Source organism: Camelus ferus, chromosome 5 (genome assembly GCF_009834535.1).
Source record: "Camelus ferus isolate YT-003-E chromosome 5, BCGSAC_Cfer_1.0, whole genome shotgun sequence".
NCBI classification, from domain to species: domain Eukaryota; kingdom Metazoa; phylum Chordata; class Mammalia; order Artiodactyla; family Camelidae; genus Camelus; species Camelus ferus.
In genome coordinates this window covers 65,563,866-65,587,428 of record NC_045700.1, presented here as the reverse complement: position 1 = coordinate 65,587,428, position 23,563 = coordinate 65,563,866, and the positions used below count along the sequence as shown (strand labels likewise).

The 23,563-nt window shown below is 38.5% G+C and overlaps 1 protein-coding gene across 2 annotated transcripts in view; it reads left to right on the top strand.

The window, feature by feature from the left end:
* The window catches only part of CCNYL1 (cyclin Y like 1), a 36,940-nt gene extending 14,171 nt beyond the window's left edge, over window positions 1–22,769 (top strand). The window contains exons 4-10 of one of the 2 annotated variants that reach the window (XM_032479971.1): window positions 3,800–3,900; window positions 7,155–7,190; window positions 7,818–7,869; window positions 8,692–8,811; window positions 12,473–12,639; window positions 15,921–16,083; window positions 17,211–22,769. In XM_032479971.1, the coding sequence (XP_032335862.1) occupies window positions 3,800–3,900; window positions 7,155–7,190; window positions 7,818–7,869; window positions 8,692–8,811; window positions 12,473–12,639; window positions 15,921–16,083; window positions 17,211–17,327 (756 nt within the window). In that variant the 3' untranslated portion in view covers window positions 17,328–22,769. The remainder of the gene's footprint in view (window positions 1–3,799; window positions 3,901–7,154; window positions 7,191–7,817; window positions 7,870–8,691; window positions 8,812–12,472; window positions 12,640–15,920; window positions 16,084–17,210) is intronic. The other variant, XM_032479972.1, reaches the window with a different exon arrangement.
* The last annotated feature ends 794 nt before the right edge of the window (window positions 22,770–23,563 follow it).

Here is a 23,563-nt window from a genome sequence, read left to right as displayed (position 1 = left end):
CTCTGTTGGTTTTTTTCCTGGATTCCTATTAGTCAGATGTTGGAACTCCTTAGACCAGTATTCCTGCACAGATCTCTCATTTTCTTTTCCCCTATTTTCCATTTTGTCTTTTTGTTCTCTTCCTGGAGATTTCCTTAACTTTATGCTCTAACCCTTCTATTGAATGCTTCATTTTGTCTATCTTATTTTTAATTTATAGAGTTCTCTTACATCCTGTCATTCTTTTTTTCACTGATGCAATTTCTTATCTTTCTGTGGAAGTTTAAGATTTTTTTTTTAAGTTTTTCATTTGCTCCTGAATTTTATCACTCCCATCAATTCCTTCTTCCTGTTTTGATCTCTTGTTGGAGGCTTCCCTCAAATGTGTGGTGGTCCCTGACTGTCTTAAGTTCTAATTGGAAGCATCATTTAGAGGACTCATTAACTGATGGGCCTCACTGCAAGGATTTAAGGACCAAGCCTCTCAATTTGGAGCCTGCCTTGGGTTCTGTAAGACAAACTGATTTTCTTGTTCCTGTCTCAGTCACGCTCTGTAGGTACTGAGGTTGTGCTTCCTCTGTTCTGCCATATTAGTTATCATTCCTTTATCTAGTCTTTTTTTATCTTTCAAACATTAAAAATCATCTGCAGTTTGTCCTGTCTTATGTATGGCCCTTTTTTTTTAATGCCTTTAACTCTAATGAGATAATATCTCTCAAAGAAGGTGGAGCAGAAATAGATTTGTGATCAGTCCCCCACGTTTAACTCAAACTTAGATTTACACTCTAAGTATAGGTTCTAAGTTTAAATTTTAATTCAATAAATTAATGATATTAGTTTGGCAATTTTTTATGATACCTATAATTAAAATATTAGACTTTTCTACTAAGAACTTTATTCAAACCACTCATCCTGTCATATTGTCCATTAATGTGCAACATAGATGGAAAAATTTTCATTAATGCAGAATGTTAACAAATTTTTAAGTTAATTAAATGTCATTGATTCTTAATAAACATATCCAAAACTTGTCCTGTGAAAAAGAGGAGAAAAAAGTGAACTTCAGCTTTATTTTCTAAAGAGTTAAAATCAGAGGCAGTAGGCACAATGGGAAGTCTGGGTGGGGACAGGATTTCAACAGGTACTTGACCTTTAATGATAAGTTTTGGGGGTTGTTACTTATTAGCCTTGTCCGTATGATTATTTTCTGTTCTTTGCCATTAAACCCAAAGTCTGCTAAGTAACCCTTTCCTTTTCATGTAAAGATTCTAAAAGTTCATCTATTCCATCATTAGTGCTGAATGAAAATAAACACGCTTCCTCAGCGATCAACTGAAGTAATATCTATGAACATTAAGCTGTCAGTAGTGTTTTTTGCTGTTTGATTTTTCTTTTTGTATTTGCATTTTATGTTCTTATGTTCGTCAGTGTAGTTTATTGAGATTGTGAGCCAGCAGTGGTAAAGCATGAATCATAAAGGACAGTTATCTTCAATTTTCAAGCAAGAGAAGGGGAAAGTAACCTCTGGCAGCTAGTATATCCTGACTTTGCTCAGAGGCCTAATTCTGCCACCCTTCAGTGAATACTAGATACTTAATGCTGAAACGTTTCAGTAGTTTTGAGTAGGCCTGGACTGATGGGGAATTGAGTGTTTCTTTGGTAGGATCTAGCAGGTAGACTGTAAGTTGCTGATGCACTAAATGAGCCTGTGAAGGACTGTTAAGACCACGTCTAATGAAAAATGTTTAATGTTTTAGCATGAGTATTTCTAAAGACAAAACCAATATATATTCATAATTTTAAAAAATTTAATAGAGGAAAATGGGATAAATATCACCCAGAGCTCTAACAACTAGTCTATATTTTGGTGCATTTCCTTACTGTTTTTATTACCCTCATATTTAGGTATTTGGTCAGAATTGACTTTTATTATGTGTAGTTTATACCCTATTACACCCTAATAGTGACCTTGAAAGATAATCTTTTTTAGAATAAAATATTTGAATGAATGAATGCTCATTTTTCATGCTGTATTTGTTTTTTGAGATTCTAAAATTACACATTAACGAATTAGCTTAAGGAACATATCAGAGTTTTAAGTACAGTTAAAACATCTCTAGCTTGAGGGAGAAATTAGTCCTCCAAATAGTGATTCTTTTCAAATATGTAACGTCTGGAACTTTTTGTTAATATAAAGGAATAAGTGGTTTTGCAGTAAAACATCTGAAACAAGCAAACTGGTGTTTTATATGCCATTTGGATATTTCTAATTATTGGTTACCAGCAAATTTTATTGGAATGCTCTGTATTTTAAAAAGCAGACTAGATTTTCTCCCTGCTCCACGTTTCATGTGTCTGTGGAGGACACTGATAGGAGAGTGTGACAGCGTGGTGAAAACTATTTATATTAATAGGAGGAAGGAAGGCTCATCTGAATTAGTCAAACAAAAACCAGAAACAAATCCAAGCATTAAACTTGTTTGTATTCTGTGGTATCAAAGAATGATTACTGTTACTTTCAACTGCTGACAGTGACTGGGATTTGGTTATTAGCCTTACTTTAAGGAAGAGGATTATCCTAACATAGTTTAGGCGAATTTAGTATTTGACTATTGCTATCTTCTTGGGCTCCTCACAAATAAATGGATACTTCTAAAGTGTTTTAAAGATAGTTTATTCTTTAGAGGTTCTCAAAAAGTTCATTGTCTCCAATATGATTGCAGATAAATTCTTACTAATTTGTATCTTTAGGAAAATTTACCTTCCAGTGGTGACTTGAATTTGTCAAACACTTGTTGAATCCTGATTTGTCTGAGATTCTGTGCTCAGCAGCTGGGGATGGGAGGAATAAGTCTTCCCTTCTCTGGAGAAGCTTGCTTACGTAGGAGTGGATACCATGCAAGCAGTTGAGACCGTGTGACAGTTGGTAAACTAGATGTGTGAGTGTACAGAAAGGGAGTTTTGTGATTTGGCTGCAGGCAGAGGTATCCTGGAGGTAGATGGGGTCAAGCTCGCAGAGACGAGGGTGGGGAAAGGGCAACGTAGGTGGAGAGCAGCATGAGAGACAGGAAGGTGTCGTGATGAGTGTCAAATAACATATAGAACAGAATTAACACAATTTTGGAATGAAGGTATTCTCTGAGGTCCTCACTTGAGTAATGTAATGGCAGTCCTACTTAAACATGAAGTCAAAGTTGAATTCTCAGAGTTGTTTCATCTGTTTTTTGGAGTGAGAGAACCTTAAAGTATACCCTTTTGTCCTCCAGATAAGGAAATTGAGGCCCAGAGAGACTTAACGGCCCCCAGCTTGTTAGTGACAGAGCAGCTCTGGCACACACAGCCTCTGATGCGAAAATGTTTTTGTCACACTGTCTCCTGAACTAATACATTTATTTTTGGCATTCATTTACTGCAGTGAAATGCTCTTGCATCAATATTATATAAGGCATTACGTTTTATTGTAGTAAATGAACAGAAATAGAAAACCTCAGCTGCATTTCATTGCTTAAGAAAAAAAACACTGACATCTTATTCTGAACTTTTTACATTATTATCAAGGTAATCTACAATAGGTGCTTGCCAGGTTTGATTATAGGTTCTATAACCAGGGCCACATTTTATAACCCATTCCTCAAATCTCATCTGTGGAAGTTAGCATATAGAGGTTTCCCATAGAGCTGCACATACCACACCCAAGCAGTTCATGGAGTGTAAGAAAAATCTTAATGCTTTATCGTTTGACATTTTAACCAAGGAAAAAAACACACTTTTATAGGTTTAACTTACTGTGACATTTTCTTCTATTTCCCTTCCCCTTCAGGTATCTCCAGGGCAGCTTACTAAAAAGTATAGCTCATGCTCAACCATATTTCTAGATGACAGCACAGTCAGCCAGCCTAATCTTAGAACCACAATAAAATGGTGAGTACAACTAGGTTGCCAAGGGCTGAGTGACAGACCCCCTTATGCTAAAAGCAGCCTAGCCATACGTAATTTCTTTCATTTGAATTGTCCTTTTCAGTGATCAGGTTAAGAAAACTGGTGTCAACTATATATTGATTTCAAGACCTAAATATAAATTTTCAATTTCCAGTTAGCAAATAAAAAGTTCTGGAAAAAGTATAAATCTTTATTTGATGCATTTCTGTTGTTAAGACATTGTTGAACATAATGAGAAAGAGAGATGCTTTTTATTGGATATGTCTAGAAAAAAAATATTTCTTTATGAGTTATAGCCCTCAAACAATGTGTACTACTTTGGAAGCTACTCTTGGAAGAAGGAACAGCTTGTCCCCTACTGGCACCAGAGTGTATCTGCATTTAAATTTAACTGGATTTTGTCAGATTTATCCCATCGTGCATTTTTTTTTCTGCGCCATTTCTGTATAAAATTTCACTTCTCCTGTCTCACAAAGAGGGGGAAAATATTTCAAACCAGTCTTAAGGAACTCATTCTCAAGCTTAATTTCTTTATAGATGAAATTTGTTCAACTGAGGTTTTAACTTAATATGTATATTTAATTTTATTTATGTGTATAGATATATATAAATAAATCTCCAGGACGCTATGTCACTATACATGTAAGACAGTCCTAGCAGAAGACAATGAAAGAGATGAAGTTTGGAAATATGGCTGCAGTCAGGTTTATACTTAAGAAAACATGAGCAGTGTCATGATGATGAAAACGATTCCTTAATTTCTGGGAGTACCTCATAGTCCAATTGGAGATGCACTGTCAAAACACCCTAAGATGAACCTTTCAGGTTTACTTAAGAGAAAGAAAAAAAACAAACAGGTGCAGAACTCCCTGATTCCCGTGGGGTTATCCAAGGAACATTAACATCTTAGGATGTATTGATTTTCCAGAAAACAGTTTGGGAAATAGTACTCAAAAATATTAATATCCTTATCCTTAATTTTATTTTTAGTCTTGAAAACATAATTAGCTTATAGACTTAATTTTATGTGCCAGCTTTTTTAGCTAATTACATTATCAGTAAGTTCTACTTTATTTAAAAACAGGAAGTTCACAATCATAATAATGTAACCTTCCTCTCCCGCTTACAATAATAGTTGCGGTCAAATCGTATTTCAGCACAAACTAAGCTCTGTCTCTCTCTAAAGTCCTCAGTTTTGACACTTACCGTATAATCACTGAATGTTTGCATTCAGCCAAGACACTAAATCCATGGGTAAAAAACCACTCTACTTTGTTTAGAGTCACAGTTTTTGAATTCAAAAGATTCTGATGTTTCAGTATATAGTTCAAAAGTAGTTTTAAAGATTAACCTAGCTCAGACAAGTAGGTTTCATGCTTTTTTTCCCCCAACCTAGTCTAATTTTTGGAACTACAGTAAATTTTAATTTGCTCTCATTAGGTTATGAAAATGACTGGTGGGGAGAGGGCTTAGCTCAGTGGTAGAGTGCATGCTTTGCATGCACGAGGTCCTGCGTTCAATCCCCAGTACCTCCATAAAAAAATAAATAAACAAACCTAATTACCTCCAAGCCCCCCCAAAAAATATAAGCTCAGATATATGAATTTTTAAAAATAAAAATGATCATTCAGTACATTCATTATTGGTGAAATAAAGGTTTACTGAGAAAGTTATTTGTGCAAATTAACATTTAGGAATTATTTTGAAAAATGCTTATCATGAGGTTAGTTCTCAATGGGATAGTTGTTCTCAGTGGGGTAGGTGAACCTTAATAGAATCACTTATGCAGCTTTTTCAAAATATATCTCTAAACACATGCATCCCACCCCCCAAAACACAGTCTCTATCGTCCTCTTTCTCGCTCCAAGTCTCTCGTGCACACACACACCCTTTTGACAAGCTGGGGAAGGATGTGAGGCATGATTATACGAACAAAAGCATCCCAGGTGATTCTGATCTTATCTGTAACTTACTCATTCCTAAACTTTGCCGCACATTGGAGTCACCAGGGGAGCTTTAAATACAGTCCTGATGCCCAAGTCATACCCAGTGCCAGTTAAGACAGAACATCTCGAGGCAACAGCCCAGGCAGTTTTTAAAGCCCCTCAGGTGATCTCAGTGTGCAGCCCATCTTGGGAACCACTGGTTAGAGTATAGAAGAGAGAGAACTGCTTCTGATAATTGGTGGGACTTTAAGCAAGGCAGTTTTAAGCCTCGGTTCTCTTATCTGTAAAATGGGTTGTTTAATTAAATGTCATCTAAGGTTCAATGGTCCTTTTCATCATATAATTTCTAATTCTACGATTTTAAAATCAATTTGAAGATGAAACTGTTTGAAGCACTATAGAAGTATCCATCTTTGATGCTAACAATGTTACAGGCATTTTTATAAGTGCTAAGATTCTATAGACCTTGTCATAAAATTCAGATTTGCCTTCCGTCAGTTATTTTGAGCTTCATTTTAGACACTGAGGACAAACGGAAGCATGTAACTTAACCAGAGAACCCCTTTGTTGCCTAATATACAGTATCTGTGAATAACTTAGGTATATGATAATTTACAGTATCTGACGTCTTGTATCTCTCTATTCATTAATACTTTATTTAAAATAATTTGGAAATACCCGTCATTAATATATTGTGTAGTAGTATGCTGCATTATTAGCACTGCTTATTTCCGGATAGCTAGACCTAGCATCGGTTTTGTGGCTATAGAATTTTGCTGTTAAACTTTCTAGTTATGGAAAATGATTTTAAATCATTTTATTTGGTATAGAGCACTTTGATTATTTACTTTTAGGAAACTAATGGGAAGTAAATGGGTAGGTAGATAACGAACTTAATCAATTGAAATTCAGGGCCTAACAAAAAACACAGAAAAACCAATGTATGGCTTAAATTTAAGCATGTGTACAAATAGATATAACTTGTACAGGATGAAAGGTTCTTTGGGTAGAAGGACAAATGGTGGGAAATGTGTAATAATTTATATATTATAATAATCAACCCAAACATATGTTCTAACAGCATGTCTAGCATTTTGGGTTCTCCTAATTTTGCTAAAAGCCGAAGAACCTAAAACAAGGGGGAAGCACCCACATGGCACTATTCTGAATTAGAGGACTTCAGGGGCACCGGGCATCTGGAAAGTCCCTGCCAACCTGTTTTTGAAAAATGTATTCAGGCCTAATATAATAAAAATCAATTGTTAACATTTCTTTATTTTCCCTCCACAGTGTGACCTTAGCAATATATTATCACATAAAGAACAGGTGAGCTCTTTTAAAACCTATCTGGTTATTCTAGCTAATTAATTTATGAGGTGTCAAGTTTAGTGTTGGGTGGTAACTATAGGCATTTAAACCGCTGTTTAAATGAACACCATGTATTAGTGTGGTGAACCTTTAAATAAAAAACCTGGTCTATCAAAATAAAAAGACAATTACATTTTTCATTTAAACTATTTAAAAGAGACAAGAAGAAATACACAATAAGTTCATAATGTAAAGAACTAAGCGAGGGAAAAAAACATGAATTTCATACTCACATTCATTGAAGTTAGAAGACTTTATTGCCCACCACTACTGCCCTATAAAATGTTGTAATATATTCCAGTTGGAGTTTAGAGGAGTGAAAATATATTTGGTTTACTGGCATTGCCTGTTAGGGAGGGTCAGTGCTTATAAAGGCAACTCTAGCTGGTTGTTGCAAAGAGACTTCACAGAACTTGATATGCTGTGTAAAAATAGGAAACCTTTCTAAAGGCAGAATCCAGAAAAATTTATGAACTGTTTTGTTGAATGTTAAGCTTCCTCTATCCTCTCTCTACTCCCAGTAGATATTTTACTAAGATAGTAATTCTTGTATTAATTTTTTCAATGCACATTCTTATTTTATAGAGATGCAGATAGATCCTTGGATATTTTTGATGAGCGATCACATCCACTCACAGTAAGTGTCAGTTTTACTGAAGTTGTATTTTCCTCTTACATAGTTGTGTTTATTTCATGTTGATTTGCTTTGAAATTAATTACTAGAAGAAAATTACTCCCTCCAGTTTGAAGTCAAAATCATCTTCCTTTAAATCTTCCCCACCCCATGTTGTGTCTGATCATTTTACAAAAGGCACGTTGCATAAGAGGTGTGACTAAGAACTGAGTTTCAGCTTTGTATGATTAGTGAGCTAAGGTGAGTAGACATACCCAAATAACAGAAAATGTTTCCTTTTAAAAGATAATTTTTAGTATCATCAAGCAATATAAATATTTTAAATAAACTAGCAAATACGGTAATACCTCTAAGAAGAAAACTAGAAAACTTTAAAAATTTTAAATCAATTAAAATGACAAAAGTGTAAAAACTCGTATGGCAGGTGACTGCTCTATAGGACAGAACAGCCTTAGAGCCTTATGGTTACAGGACACTGAAAATGTTTTTTCAAAGTTGATTGCAGAGAAGTATGATGACATATGGTTGATCAGCAAGACTTCGGAGTCTAAAAATAGTTTACATTTGGATAGAATTCTATGGGGAGGAAGGTGGAAATACATATGTTTTCTGAGGTTGTGCCTGTGTTTTTCTTGAATGAATAATGGTGAGTATTGAATCACTATAGTATTTTAGGATCCTATTATTTATGTTCAAAAGACATGTCACCCAATCAAAATTATTTCAAGAGGCACACGGGTCCAAGTGTGAAGACTGCTGTCATTAGGGTACTTTTAAGTATTTTTCTTTGGTGGATACTTACATTGCATTTTTTTCTTCTTTCAGCGGGAAAAGATTCCAGAGGAATACTTTAAGCATGACCCTGAGCACAAATTCATTTACAGATTTGTTCGTACTCTTTTTAGTGCTGCACAGCTCACAGCTGAATGTGCAATAGTAACATTGGTAAGATACTGTTTCTTTTATAAAGCATCTATAGAAATTTCTGTCTTGTACACAAAGCATGGTCCTGTTTTTCAAATGGAAGTAAGTTCCTGAAATGATCATCAGAACTTTATTAAGAGAAACCTATCAAAGGAAAATACATGCATTTGAGCTTAATCATCATCATGATTTAAAATGTTGCCATTGTTTTTCTCATCACAAAACAGTTGCTATTAAAGGCAGCAGGAGAGATTTCTGGTTTCTCCCGCCACACCTCAGGACACACATGTGCATATGGTGCAGGCACACACACACAGACGAGGTGTGCTGGGGGTGGTAGGACGGGGCGATGACGTGACTGCCTGGTCCACAGGCAGAGGCAGGTGTGTAGTGCTGGGCCGAGCCCCAGGCTGCATTGCCCAGGCAGTTCCGACGTGTGTCCCAGTTGAGAACTCGCCCGCAGACTCTCTGTCCCTCGGACGACGGTGTTAATCCATCCCCGCTGTTCTCATGCGCCCGCCTGTGAGGCTGCCTGGGAACATAGTGCCAGTAGTGCTTGGAAAAGGCTTTGCTCCGCTTAGCCTGCTAAGCTAGAGCTGTGTAAGGACCTCTGTGTCATCCATACAGAATTCCTATGGTCAGATTTTATCGTCTGAATAATAAATCATATTCCAGTGAGAGATAGTTGAGATGGCTAAACTCCTCCCTACAGCAGACCTATAGGGGAAAATCAGCTGCGTGGTCTGGAAGGAAGGAATACTTAGGTCACTGCCTACTCCTCTAGTATCCAGGCAGAACTTAGGAGAGGAGGCTTGTGCTTTTGAATAGAGACCCTTCAGTGGGCACTGGATCAGACACGGGCCTTTTCTGGGAGCTGCAAGCCATTTGGAGTGCTTATCACGTGCTGGCGAGAGGCAGGAGTGGCACTTGCACATGGAGAGCTGGGAAAGGCAGGAAGAAGGGCATCTGGGTTGGAAGAGGGGCAGTCTTTTGTGGACAAGTCAAGCTTGACGTACCTGTGAGACAGCAAAGTGGCAGTGTCTGGTAATCATTTGAATATATGCACTGGACCAGGAACCTCAGCCAAGGGTAGAGAATTAAGAGTACCTGTTCAAATGCAGGGAAAGTATATAGAATAAAAAGTGGATAGGAGATAGATCAGTAAGGATTATCAGCGCTTACGGGACAAATCCCCAGAGGAGTGGCTAGAATGGTAGGAAAACCAGGGGAGAATCATAAAAGAGGTTCGAGGAGAGTGTGGTCCAAATGCTACATGCTGCCAAGAAGTTGCTCGTGTCCTAAATACCCACTGAAAACCTTTTCTGTGTCACTATTTTAAGTGCAGGGGTGAGGGGAGAACAGGTTGAACGAAGTTCTTGCCTTTATGGAGCAGGTGTGGAAGACACGAGTATTTCTTTTAATGAGTGTTTTTAAAAAGATGAGTATTTCAAATAGTGGTAAAAACCAAGAAGAGAAAGCAGGGTAAAGGGATAGTGATTAGAAGGGCTTACTAGATAGAACGATCAGGAAGAGCCTGTTTAAAGGGGTAACGTTTAAACCCGTGGCCTGGCTGGACTGAGGAAGATAAGGAGCACCAACATTACAGGCAGAGGGACCAGCGCAAGACTTCGAGACAGGAACTTCAGGGAACAGCAAGGTCAGCAAGGTGGCCAGTGTGGTCAGAGTGGGGAATGAGGGAAAGAACTTAGGAGATGAGGTCACAGAAGGGCAGTGCTACCTCACAGGGCCCTGTAACTTGCAGGCCATGGGAGGAAGTTCCTTGTTTGATAGGAGATCTGTGGCAGATCTTGAGCAGATCAGTGAAGTGCTCTTAAGAGGCTCTCCTGGCTGCTTTGGGGAGAACAGACTAGTTGGGAGTCAGTGGAGGCAGAGAAGTTAGGGGACGATGACAGTGATACAAGTCAAAAGTGACGACGAGAAAGCAGTCAGGCTACCAGTGAAGGTAGAGAAAACAAGAATTGCTAACAGACTGGAGCAGGATAACTCAAGTGGAGGTTTTTGGTCCCAGCAACTCAGCGTGTGGCAGTGCCCTTTCCGTTATTAGGGAGGCTGAGGGGTTGGAGCATTGGAATGAAGAGCTCTGGTTTGTTAGTTTCAGTAGAGGGATTGCAGCAGGGGCTGACCACAGTAGGTTAGGGAGAGAATGGGGGATGAGGCACCAGCATCAGGGCTACTGAGGAGGTATTCTGGGGTCGTGAGGGCCAGGCTGGGAACACATAAACATTCACATTGGAGAAAATCTCTGACGGAGGGGAGAAGTTGTTCAAAAAGAGATTAATTACAAGCACGGTGTTCTGCAGAAGTGAGATGGGATCGACTTCATTCACAGAAGAGTTAGTTTCAGTGAAAAGAAAGGAATCTCCGCTCCACTGATACAGGAGGGCAAGTGGTGTAAATGAGTATTGGCAGATACCAAGTTTGCCAGTAAAGGAGAGAGGAAATTCAGAGAACGCCAATGTTGTCTAAGTGCCTCTAATTATTCCCATAAAGTAGAGAGTTGCAGGGAGGTTCATTCTTAGGGTATTGGAGAGTGCTGAGTTCTGGGGAGTGGGAGCAGAATTTCACTAAGAACATATAATCTCAATATCCATGTTTGAAAACACAGTTGAGTTTGGAGAAAATTGGCAAAATCTGAGCTGTCAATCTGATAACCTTCAGATAATAAACATACTCTTTAAATTGGCTTTTTTTTTTTGTCAAATGGCATATATACTCTTCTGCAGAGCACTCTTTGAGATAACAGCAAATCACAAGGTAACAGCAAATCACAGCTTACTTCTATAATCTTTACTCAGCTGTTAACTTCACCCAGTTCTTTGTGGAATAGACATTTGATACATGTAAAAGAAGTCATGAATTGTCGCACAAACTGCTGGGCAGGTTTAGAAGAGCCCCAAGGATACAGAGACCAGCAGCTCTGTTAACTACCTTAAAACCAACAGAATAGGCTAAGCTGCACATTATTAAGAGAAATGAATTATGTAATGATAATGGAGATGTGAAAAATAGGGAATATGACAAAGACTATCCTTTGTGTGCATGTATTCCTTAAAAAGACACTAAATACAGGATTTCTGGACAGTTGTAAAGCCCCTGTGTACTGCCTGTCCTGCTGTGCCACACAGCAGCCACTGGGAGGCTCTCTTGACCACCAGTTTTTTATCTCTTAAGTTACAGCCACAAAAGGACTAGTTACTGTGAGGAGAAAATAAAGATGTGCTCAGTTTTCCCAGGGTTTTACATGCTCAAGCATAATGTAAAATCACCAGGTAACAATCACCAAGTACGGTAGGTACATTGCCCACGGCAGGCACTCAAGCGTTTACTGAACAGCTGGAATCTATGCTGAGTCTGTATATGCTGCCCTTTACAAGTGGGAAAGTAGTAACACAATACCTGTCTTTAGGATGCCCTTTGCTGAGATGTCCTTTCATTCTTGTGACCAAAATTGGGCTGGAAATTCACATGGGCAGAGTAGGCAACAAAAATACCTGACTTACAACTGTGACCTGGCCTCTGGCCTTGGCTGGCCGAGCAAAGTCTCTGTAGAACCTAAGAATAAAAGACATGTCAAAATCAGATGAAATCTGTCACTCCTAACAGTTCTTATCACAGCTCTTAAACTGAACTAAAATCAAAGACCAGTGCTCTACTTTTGCAGGTTTACTTAGAAAGGCTTTTAACTTATGCTGAGATCGACATTTGTCCCACTAACTGGAAAAGAATTGTTTTGGGAGCCATTCTTCTTGCCTCCAAAGTTTGGGACGATCAGGCTGTATGGAATGTGGACTACTGCCAGATCCTCAAGGACATTACAGTTGAGGACATGTGAGTTTGTAAGGTTATGGTGAACTTTCTAACCATTTTCCACTACCTCATTTGCTCCCATAAAGTTTACATTTTAAGAAATGTTACATTTTAAGAAAGGTTACAATGTGCAGAGAGCTGAACTAGGCATAAAATTACATCTTTCTCTCTAGCTGTGGTATAACAAATCATATTTCCCATCATTAATTGGTAGGTCTTGATGTAATGTGTTATTGTTGTAACAATCTGCTTGATAAATTGAAATTATTTTTCTGGTGGTTTTTAGCATTTTATAAGCTCACTACCAGAACAACACAGTACAGTAAATAATTTCATAGATTTCTCGAAGCTGTCTACCAGGTCCAGTTCATCTTTAAGGGGCACACGTTTGGCCTCTGAAATAAGTGGCCACTATTAAGGTCTTCTAAGACTACTGAGGTTACAGCTTCAGCCTGAGTCGCACATTGTATATTTACTTTTGCTGGTCTTTTCTTCCTTTTTATCTGAGATTCTCTTGTTACAGAAACCATGATACAAAGATAGCCTCATAGAAAGTTTGCAGATGCCTATGTTCCTGCCTCGTCCCTTATTAGGAGTATTGCCCATGTTTAGAAATAGGTCTGATGAGTTAGGAAACGCCTCCCTTCCTCTCAGGCAGTCTGAGAAGCATCACTGGTGCATCACACAGGGCACTCAGCAACCACACCAGCGCCTGGGGAGTTGGGGGGCAGGGGAAGCTGAGTGAACTGTGCTCCTCACAGGTGCGCATCAAACACCATATTGAATGAGGGCTTCCAGTCTGGCCATCCTGGGCGCTGTGGAGGGCCCTGAGGCTGGGAGACAGGAAGAGCTAGAGAGGTATTTCCAGCAGACTGTCAAAGTGCTAACTTGACAGTGGAAACGTCTTTGTGGGTGACATTCAGGAAAATGTGAAAGGACACCTCTTGATTATATTGAACAGCAGAGGCCGACCGAGATCACGGCAGGCAGTGACAAGAGTTTGTTTTTGTTACCTTTGCCCCTTAGTCTAGATAATTCAGAATTAACAAAGTACATATTTACAACTGAAGTGAGGAAACTTGTGACTAAGAGAAGGGACCAGTGATTGTCGGTAGCTGTTGAAGAGGTTTTTGGTGAAAATGCCCACTTTGGTGATAATGTAAACAAAGTATTCTTGGTGATATTGCTGGTGGCCATCTTGGCAAACAGTGTGACAGCAGATAATGAATTTGAAATTAATTAGAAGTACTTTTGGAAGTTTAAGAACCTAAGTGACATTTATCACCACGGTCATCAGTCTTCAGACTGGTCCCTTGAAAGAAGGAAAATCTATGATCATGAACAGTAGCCTTGCTGTGAAGGCAGCTGAAATTTTCTCAAAACCTGCAACTAAGCTGGCTGGGGTTCTGGTTCTGGGAAACATGTGGGTTTTCATAGATGTGAGCCCGGGAGCAGCAGCGGCAGTGTCTAGCTACAGGAAGAAACTAGTTCTAGACAATGCTTTTTTTGTGTATGACTAGAGAAACACCAGGAGCTGTTTTTAATAGGCTGCTTTTGTTTATGATCTTTGGAAATTGAAAAGCATTACAACAGAATGTTTAGTACATGTTTGTTTTATCCCCCTGCGGTTGACTACTATTTGTAATGGTCTCATCTTGAGTCTAAATTGAAAAATTGGTGTCTATAAGCTTTTCCTTAAAACTTTCCAACATCTATGTGTCCTGTTAGAATATATTTCCCTTCAAAACAATAAGTTAAACAGAGCAGCTGCTTTTCAGAAGATGCTGTGCCTGTAAATGGTGTGGTATTCAGCCATCTAGCCATTTAAAAAACAAAAAACGCAGAAGATGCATATTCTGTAGGCATAATACTTTTCTTCAGTGATTAAACCTCTATTAATAGACATGTTAATCCTATGAAGTACTGTATTTCTACACAATTAAAACGTATTAGTGGAGAAAATATAAAAGGGATAGTGAAGTGCATTTATTCCTGCAGTAAATTAAGTCCTGATTAGTTGATTATCAAAACATTATCTGATTTACATTTCTATAGACTTATGGCCATTTGAACAGGAAATTAATTTTGGAAGTAGGTTCAGTTGGGTTTAAAGTTCAACAAAGGAGAAAACCCCATTTCTGCTCATATTCTGTTCTCCATTCAGGAGAACCTCAAGCATTTGTTGATTTCTACAGTGGATAAAACGTTAACACTTTAAAGCCAAGAAACCAAATGTAAAATAAGCCTCTCTCATGTTTGTCCAGGTATTTATCATTTTTATGTAATGAACTCTTCAAAGTGATTAAGATTTACTCTAATTTGATATTTATTTACTTAAACATTTGATAAGCAGATGGCTGTATGGTCATGCAGCAGAGGCCAGCTCCCAACATTTTGCTTTCCCACCTCACTGAACTCGCTTCACCCCACCCCAGGCGTGAGCAAGGGGCAGCGGGTGCTCGGCATCTTGGGCTGCTTTCCCAGCGCAGGAGAAACAGCTGCTCTGTCAGAGGTCGTATCATAGAGTGGGCTTCGTCTAGCCAAGACATCTTATCTTTAATCTTACTGCCTTCCAAAGCTTAAAAAGTGCATCCTGTCCTGTCACGGGTGACAGTTTCTCATGCTAGTGAGGTTAAGGTGAACTGAAACTTGCATTATGCCCTTTGACATACCCCCATGCACTGGGGCAGAGGCAGGGAATTCCCTTTCCCATAGAATGTAGCTTATTTATTTATTTATTTATTTATTTATTTATTTATTTGAGATGAACCCTTGTTGCTTCAAGAGTTTTCCCCCCTCGGAGATAATAGCAGTGGCTCTCGATGGATCCATTTGTTGCCGTGGTGATGTGCCCACTCCTTTTGTTGGCGCGTCTCTACTTCAATAAGCCCCTTCCTGTTATCGGCCCGGTGAAAATGTCTGCAAGTTCTTCAGAGCTAATAAACAGCATACATCATTCCTTTCATCTGATCACTATAGCGGGGCCTTGTAGTGAGCTTGGAGCATGAATCGTACAGCTGCACTAATGGAACTCTGAAGAATGAGCCCCCGAGTCAGCAGCATGAGTGCATAAGAGGGCCGTAACCTCTTCCCCCTTGTCCCAAACTCAAAAGTGCTGGGGTGCAGAAAGGACCACAAATAGCTGTACCTTTTTTGAACATTAGTGTATTAATCCAGCTGAGTAGCCATTATTTGTTTCAAAACAGAATATAGAGCCATCCCAGTAGCTCAGAATATTTTTGAAGATAGCCCAGTTGACTAAAATTGTCCTGTGTTGGTTTTGTCTTTTCCTCCTCCCCCAGGAATGAGATGGAAAGGCACTTTCTGGAGCTACTTCAGTTTAATATTAATGTTCCTGCTAGTGTTTATGCCAAATACTACTTTGACCTTCGCTCCTTAGCAGATGACAACAACCTGAATTTTCTATTTGCTCCTCTTAGCAGAGAGCGAGCACAGAACCTAGAGGTAAGGCTGTAAAATCACTAAGCATGGTTTTCTTTCAGCCACCAAAGCCAACATTTGTGGCTAAATTATATTAAACAGTGATTAGGAAAAAAGAAAGCTGTTAAATTATCAGATTGAAGAGCTTATTGACCCTTTGGCATCATATTTTCTATGTCTTTTATGGTTTATACAAGGAGCTTACATTAAAAAACTACAGATATTATAATTCAGAATATTTTAAATCAGATTTAGTCTGTTCTTAATAGTTTTCCATTTGAACCTCTACACTTATATATAACCATACATGAATAATTTCTTACAGTTGAATCCCTAATCATACCTACATAGTCTACTTACCACTCTTAACTTTAACTCAGTTTGCAGTTCATGTCAGTGTTTTCTGTATATATATCACAGTTCAGTCCCATGAGTTTATTAGACAGAGCATCAGTGGCAAACCTGAGAGACCTGTACTTGGAATGAATAATACTGAGTGTACATGGGTTTTTAATGGAAATGGTAATGTATGTGGGATAAAGTAATATTTATGGCTTATGACTTTTGGTGGGTGTACAGTGAAATTCACCACTGAAATGGACACATTTAAAATTGACACTTTTTGTGGTACCTTGGTGGTACTTTAGAATAAGATGTTTCTCTACCGTAATTAATGTGTAAGTGCAGCAGCACCTCCGGTGTTTTCAGTCATTAGACCTCTCCTACCTTCCAATCAAGTCCACACTCTTGCCTCACTAATATTTTCTTAGACTATATAATAACTAATGAAGATTGGATAGAAATAGAATTGCTGAGTAAACACTGATTTTGTCCAAGTGTATGTTTGTTATGTTTTTAAGGAACAAGTGTGTAGGTAACAGTTGATACTGCAGTTAGGAGCCTATCTTGGGAACCCAATTTTTAAATAACTCTAAATTTCCCCTTGCCCCAGCAATCTAATCCAGTGAATTGGCAGTTTGTAGCATCCCATAATCTAGGAGTGTAGACATCAGCTGTGCAAAGTAGCAGCAACTAGGAATTATCCAGTCAGGTATGGATGTGTGGCTCATTGATGATGCTTTTTTTTTTTTTTTTTCAAGGTTGGGCCCTTTTTTTTTTAATTATACCTTTGTTCTGTTTGACTTTCCCAGGCTATTTCCAGATTGTGTGATGACAAATACAAAGACATGTGCAGAGCCGCTATGAGAAGATCTTTCAGCGCTGATAATTTCATTGGTATTCAGCGCTCCATTGCCATCCTCTCTTAAGGGAGAAGTGAGGGGTTGTAACATCATAAACCCCTCAATAACAAGGACTGGAGAAATATCACCTCTCCTGCTCAAAAACCAGCAAAGTTAGTATTTTCATCTAAAAGAAATATATTGAATTCAAGAGATTCATAGACAGCAAGGATTATGCTCATAGGAAAGAATGGGACCTTGTCAGTGCAACACACTCTTCTGTCCTTTTTAATGTAAACAGAGTTACAAAAACCACTCCAAGCTAAAAGCTCCCAACTCTGCTCAAAAACCAGCAAAGTCAGTATTTTCATCTAAAAGAAAGATATTGAATTCAAGAGATTCATAGACAGCAAGGATTATGCTCATAGGAAAGAATGGGACCTTGTCAGTGCAGCACACTCTTCTGTCCTTTTTTATGTAAACAGAGTTACAAAAACCACTCCAAAGCTAAAAGCTTCCAACTCTGCTCAAAAACCAGCAAAGTCAGTATTTTCATCTAAAAGAAAGATATTGAATTCAAGAGATTCATAGACAGCAAGGATTATGCTCATAGGAAAGAATGGGACCTTGTCAGTGCAACACACTCTTCTGTCCTTTTTTATGTAAACAGAGTTACAAAAACCACTCCAAAGCTAAAAGCTCCCAACTCTGCTCGAAAACCAGCAAAGTCAGTATTTTCATCTAAAAGAAAGATACTGAATTCAAGAGATTCATAGACAGCAAGGATTATGCTCATAGGAAAGAATGGGACCTTGTCAGTGCAACACACTCTTCTGTCCTTTTTTATGTAAACAGTTACAAAAACTACTCCAAAGCTAAAAGCTCCCAACCCACACACACAGATATTTCCTTACTGCGTAGGCTGATAGCTGTGAACTATGTGAGGTTTTTAAATGAATATTTTAGATTTATAGACTTTAAAGACACTAACTGTGTAACTTTTATGATTTTCCTATTTTTCATCCCCACTCCCCCATATTGCTGCACACTCCTATAGAATCAGTGCAGCATTACCATCAAAACATGGGCCATTGCTGCACACTCCTATAGAATCTGCAGCATTACCATCAAAAAATGGGCCATTGCTGCACACTCCTATAGAATCTGCAGCATTACCATCAAAACATGGGCCATTGCTGCACACTCCTATAGAATCTGCAGCATTACCATCAAAACATGGGCCATTGCTGCACACTCCTATAGAATCTGCAGCATTACCATCAAGACATGGGCCATTGCTGCACACTCCTATAGAATCTGCAGCATTACCATCAAAACATGGTCCACTGCTGCACACCCCTTTAGAATCTGCAGCATTACCATCAAAACATGGGCCATTGATGCACACTCCTATAGAATCTGCAGCATTACCATCAAAACATGAGCCATTGCTGCACACTCCTGTGGAATCAGTGCAGCATTACCATCAAAACATGGTCCATTGCTGCACACTCCTATGGAATCAGTGCAGCATTACCATCAAGACATGGGCCATTGCTGCACACTCCTATAGAATCAGTGCAGCATTACCATCAAAACATGGTCCATTGCTGCACACTCCTTTACAATCAGTGCAGCATTACCATCAAAACATGGTCCATTGCTGCACACTCCTATAGAATCAGTGCAGCATTACCATCAAGACATGGTCCATTGCTGCACACTCCTGTGGAATCAGTGCAGCATTACCATCAAGACATGGTCCATTGCTGCACATTCCTATAGAATCAGTGCAGCATTACCATCAAAACATGGTCCATTGCTGCACACTCCTTTAGAATCATTGCAGCATTACCATCAAAACATGGTCCATTGCTGCACACTCCTGTGGAATCAGTGCAGCATTACCATCAAAACATGGTCCATTGCTGCATATTCCTATAGAATCAGTGCAGCATTACCATCAAAACATGGTCCATTGCTGCACACTCCTATAGAATCAGTGCAGCATTACCATCAAGACATGGTCCATTGCTGCACACTCCTATAGAATCAGTGCAGCATTACCATCAAGACATGGTCCATTGCTGCACATTCCTATAGAATCAGTGCAGCATTACCATCAAAACATGGTCCATTGCTGCACATTCCTATAGAATCAGTGCAGCATTACCATCAAAACATGGTCCATTGCTGCACATTCCTATAGAATCAGTGCAGCATTACCATCAAAACATGGTCCATTGCTGCACACTCCTTTAGAATCATTGCAGCATTACCATCAAAACATGGTCCATTGCTGCACACTCCTGTGGAATCAGTGCAGCATTACCATCAAAACATGGTCCATTGCTGCATACTCCTATAGAATCAGTGCAGCATTACCATCAAAACATGGTCCATTGCTGCACACTCCTATAGAATCAGTGCAGCATTACCATCAAAACATGGTCCATTGCTGCACACTCCTGTGGAATCAGTGCAGCATTACCATCAAAACATGGTCCATTGCTGCACACTCCTATAGAATCAGTGCAGCATTACCATCAAAACATGGTCCATTGCTGCACACTCCTGTGGAATCAGTGCAGCATTACCATCAAAACAAGGTCCATTGCTGCACACTCCTATAGAATCAGTGCAGCATTACCATCAAAACATGGTCCATTGCTGCACACTCCTATAGAATCAGTGCAGCATTACCATCAAAACATGGGCCATTGCTGCACACTCCTGTGGAATCAGTGCAGCATTACCATCAAAACATGGTCCATTGCTGCACACTCCTGTGGAATCAGTGCAGCATTACCATCAAGACATGGTCCATTGCTGCACATTCCTATAGAATCAGTGCAGCATTACCATCAAAACATGGTCCATTGCTGCACATTCCTATAGAATCAGTGCAGCATTACCATCAAAACATGGTCCATTGCTGCACACTCCTATAGAATCAGTGCAGCATTACCGTCAAAACATGGGCCATTGCTGCATACTCCTTTAGAATCTGCAGCATTACCATCAAAACATGGTCCATTGCTGCACACTCCTATAGAATCAGGGCAGCATTACCATCAAAACATGGTCCATTGCTGCACACTCCTGTAGAATCAGTGCAGCATTACCATCAAAACATGAGCCATTGCTGCATACTCCTATGGAATCAGTGCAGCATTACCATCAAAACATGGTCCATTGCTGCACACTCCTATAGAATCAGTGCAGCATTACCATCAAAACATGATCCATCGCTGCACACTCCTGTGGAATCAGTGCAGCATTACCATCAAAACATGGTCCATTGCTGCACATTCCTATAGAATCAGTGCAGCATTACCATCAAGACATGGTCCATTGCTGCACACTCCTGTGGAATCAGTGCAGCATTACCGTCATAACATGGGCCATTGCTGCATACTCCTTTAGAATCTGCAGCATTACCATCAAGACATGGGCCATTGCTGCATACTTCTATAGAATCAGTGTAGCATTACCGTCAAAACATGGGCCATTGCTGCATACTCCTTTAGAATTGGTGCAGCATTACTGTCAAAACATGGGACTCCTAACAACTCATAAGGCCACTTAGGAACAGACTGTTGTAGCATTGTTAGATTTTGAAGGATTCTTCCTCCCACTATATCATTGAAGCTGCTAGTCATTATTGGCAATCGATTTAAACCAAAAAGCTGCTGAATAACACCTGTCATTCAAATTCTTCGCAAGCACTACTTATTAGCATGTTTGAGATCATAAACGGAGAAAGTATTACTTCTATTGGGTCCATGCTGCATTTTTTTGTGAACTATAATGGTGCTTCTCATTTTCTGATGATTTTCCTCTTAGTTAAATACTTGTATTAAAAGATATTTTCATAATTCCAACCAACGTGGTGATCAAGTGGTTAACATTTCATAATTCCAACCAACATGGTGATCAAATGGTTAACAAGCAGGTAGTGAAAAAGGTGTCCCAAAAGTCTTAGTGCAATTTTAAGCTTTAATATAGTGTGCTTGGGCACTCCAGGACACTGCTGCAGAAGTATAAATGCTACAGACTGGCAGCACATCACTTGAAAGTTTAACCGAATTTCTTCTAAACATTAAGCTTTTAATTTTAATTTTTTGTTTCAGCCCCTCACTTGAAAGTTTAACTGAATTCCTTCTAAACTCGCTTATAGTTTTGCAAATTTTAAACATTAAGCTTTTAATTTTAATTTTTTGTTTCAGCCCCTCACTTGAAAGTTTAACTGAATTCCTTCTAAACTCGCTTAGTTTTGCAAATTTTAAACATTAAGCTTTTAGTTTTAATTTTTTGTTTCAACCCCTCACTTGAAAGTTTAACTGAATTTCTTCTAAACTCGCTTAGTTCAGGGGCTGAAACAAAAAATTAAAAGCTTAATGTTTAAAATTTGCAAAACTAAGCGAGTTTAGAAGGAATTCAGTTAAACTTTCAAGTGAGGGGCTGAAACAAAAAATTAAAATTAAAAGCTTAATGTTTAAAATTTGCAAAACTATAAGCGAGTTTAGAAGGAATTCTGTTAAACTTTCAAGTGAGGGGCTGAAACAAAAAATTAAAATTAAAAGCTTAATTTTAAAATTTGCAAAACTAAGCGAATTTAGAAGGAATTCAGTTAAACTTTCAAGTGAGGGGCTGAAACAAGAAATTAAAATTAAAAGCTTAGTGTTTAGAAGAAATTCGGTTAAACTTTCAGGTGATGTGCTGCCAGTCTGTAGCATTTATACTTCTACAAGTATCAAAGCTTAAAATTGCACTAAGACTTCAGGGGATACCTTGCATCTTCATAGGCCTGCCCGCCTCTTTTTAAAATAGTTCTTTGCAGGGCTGGGCTGTTCACCTGCTTTGATTACCGAAATTTCTTTTTCCTAGATTTGGTAAAGGAATTATGAATATGAAGAACAGTGTTAATTCACATGTAATACGTTGAAAGGAACTGGACCCTAATAGTAGTGATGTGAAAGCAGGTGATATGAAACAGCTTTTCTATCCTACATGTTCACCTGGCTATAGGTGTCTCATTTCAAGTGCTGCTTGAGAGGAAACATATAAACCTTAAGAACCCTTACTTCAAGGCTTTAAGAGGCAGGGAGGTTTAAGTATTAGTCTTTTAGGAGATTGGTAACGATGTCACCTAAACTTGAAATCTTTTTAAAAGATTAATGTTCTCAAATATGTGAAATCTTCCTCCTACCTTCTTAAATGTAATCCTAGGAATTTTGCCTGTAAACAAAGCATTTCTGGGCCAGGAATACTTTCTCTTCTGTATAGCAAGGCTACACATATTGAGTGCTGCAGGTTCCATCATTTTTAAAGGACAGAGACATAAATGATAAATAATGGTATATAATATACTACAATCTACCACCTCAAAAAATAATTGTTTATGGAGCTTGGAGATTGAAGTATTGATTGCAGTTTTATTTTGAAAAGAATGCTACAACTTAACGTGGTTTTTCTTTCTCATGTTTATATTAAAAGAAAAGCTAATAAACTCTATTTTAATTAAAATATGTGGCTACTGTGATTGTAACTCTTCTCACTATTCACATAACATTACACCATGCCTAACCTTAGTGTTTTCCATCCGCTCCGATATTCGAAACTTAAAGCATTTTCAGACTAACTTGTTAGTTCATAAGTTGATTTGACCCTTGCCTTTAGTTAAGATATAGTCATTTATTCCTTTGGCTTATGCTCTTTTCAAACTGAAGATAAATTTATACACTTAAAATTAACACCACAGTGCTCAGTTGGTGTAGTACTTTCGATGGCATCTTTGAATTGTGTCAAGAGGGAAGAGCACAGTGGAAGATAAAAAGTATGCCATAGAGAAAGGAGTTACAGGAATACCGTAGACTCAGAACACGAGTTATTTGAGGATTTCAAGCAGTTAAACAGAAAAGAAAATGGAAGAACAGGAAGTAGAATTGTGATTGCTGTAAAGAGGGTGACTTTAAACAAGCCACATATGACTTTAAAATGCTACTTTCAAACACAGAAATACACCAAATCTCCATAAAATTAAGCCCTTACCCACTGTGCCTGAGCAATATGCCATCTGTCCTGAGACAGTACTGCTTTATTTTCATCCACCTTCATTCACTACCTAAGGTCAAATCTTTAACTTTGTTCTTGATAAATTGCTGATTAGGAGAAACGATCTGATTTAGTTCAGAAGGGAAAAAATATCGCAAATACTGTTTATAAGATAGTTTGCACCCTGTAATAATATGCCAATTACTAGGCAGAAATCTGACATATCTTGAGTGGTGAAAGTTGAAAAGAAAAGAAAAAAAAACCTT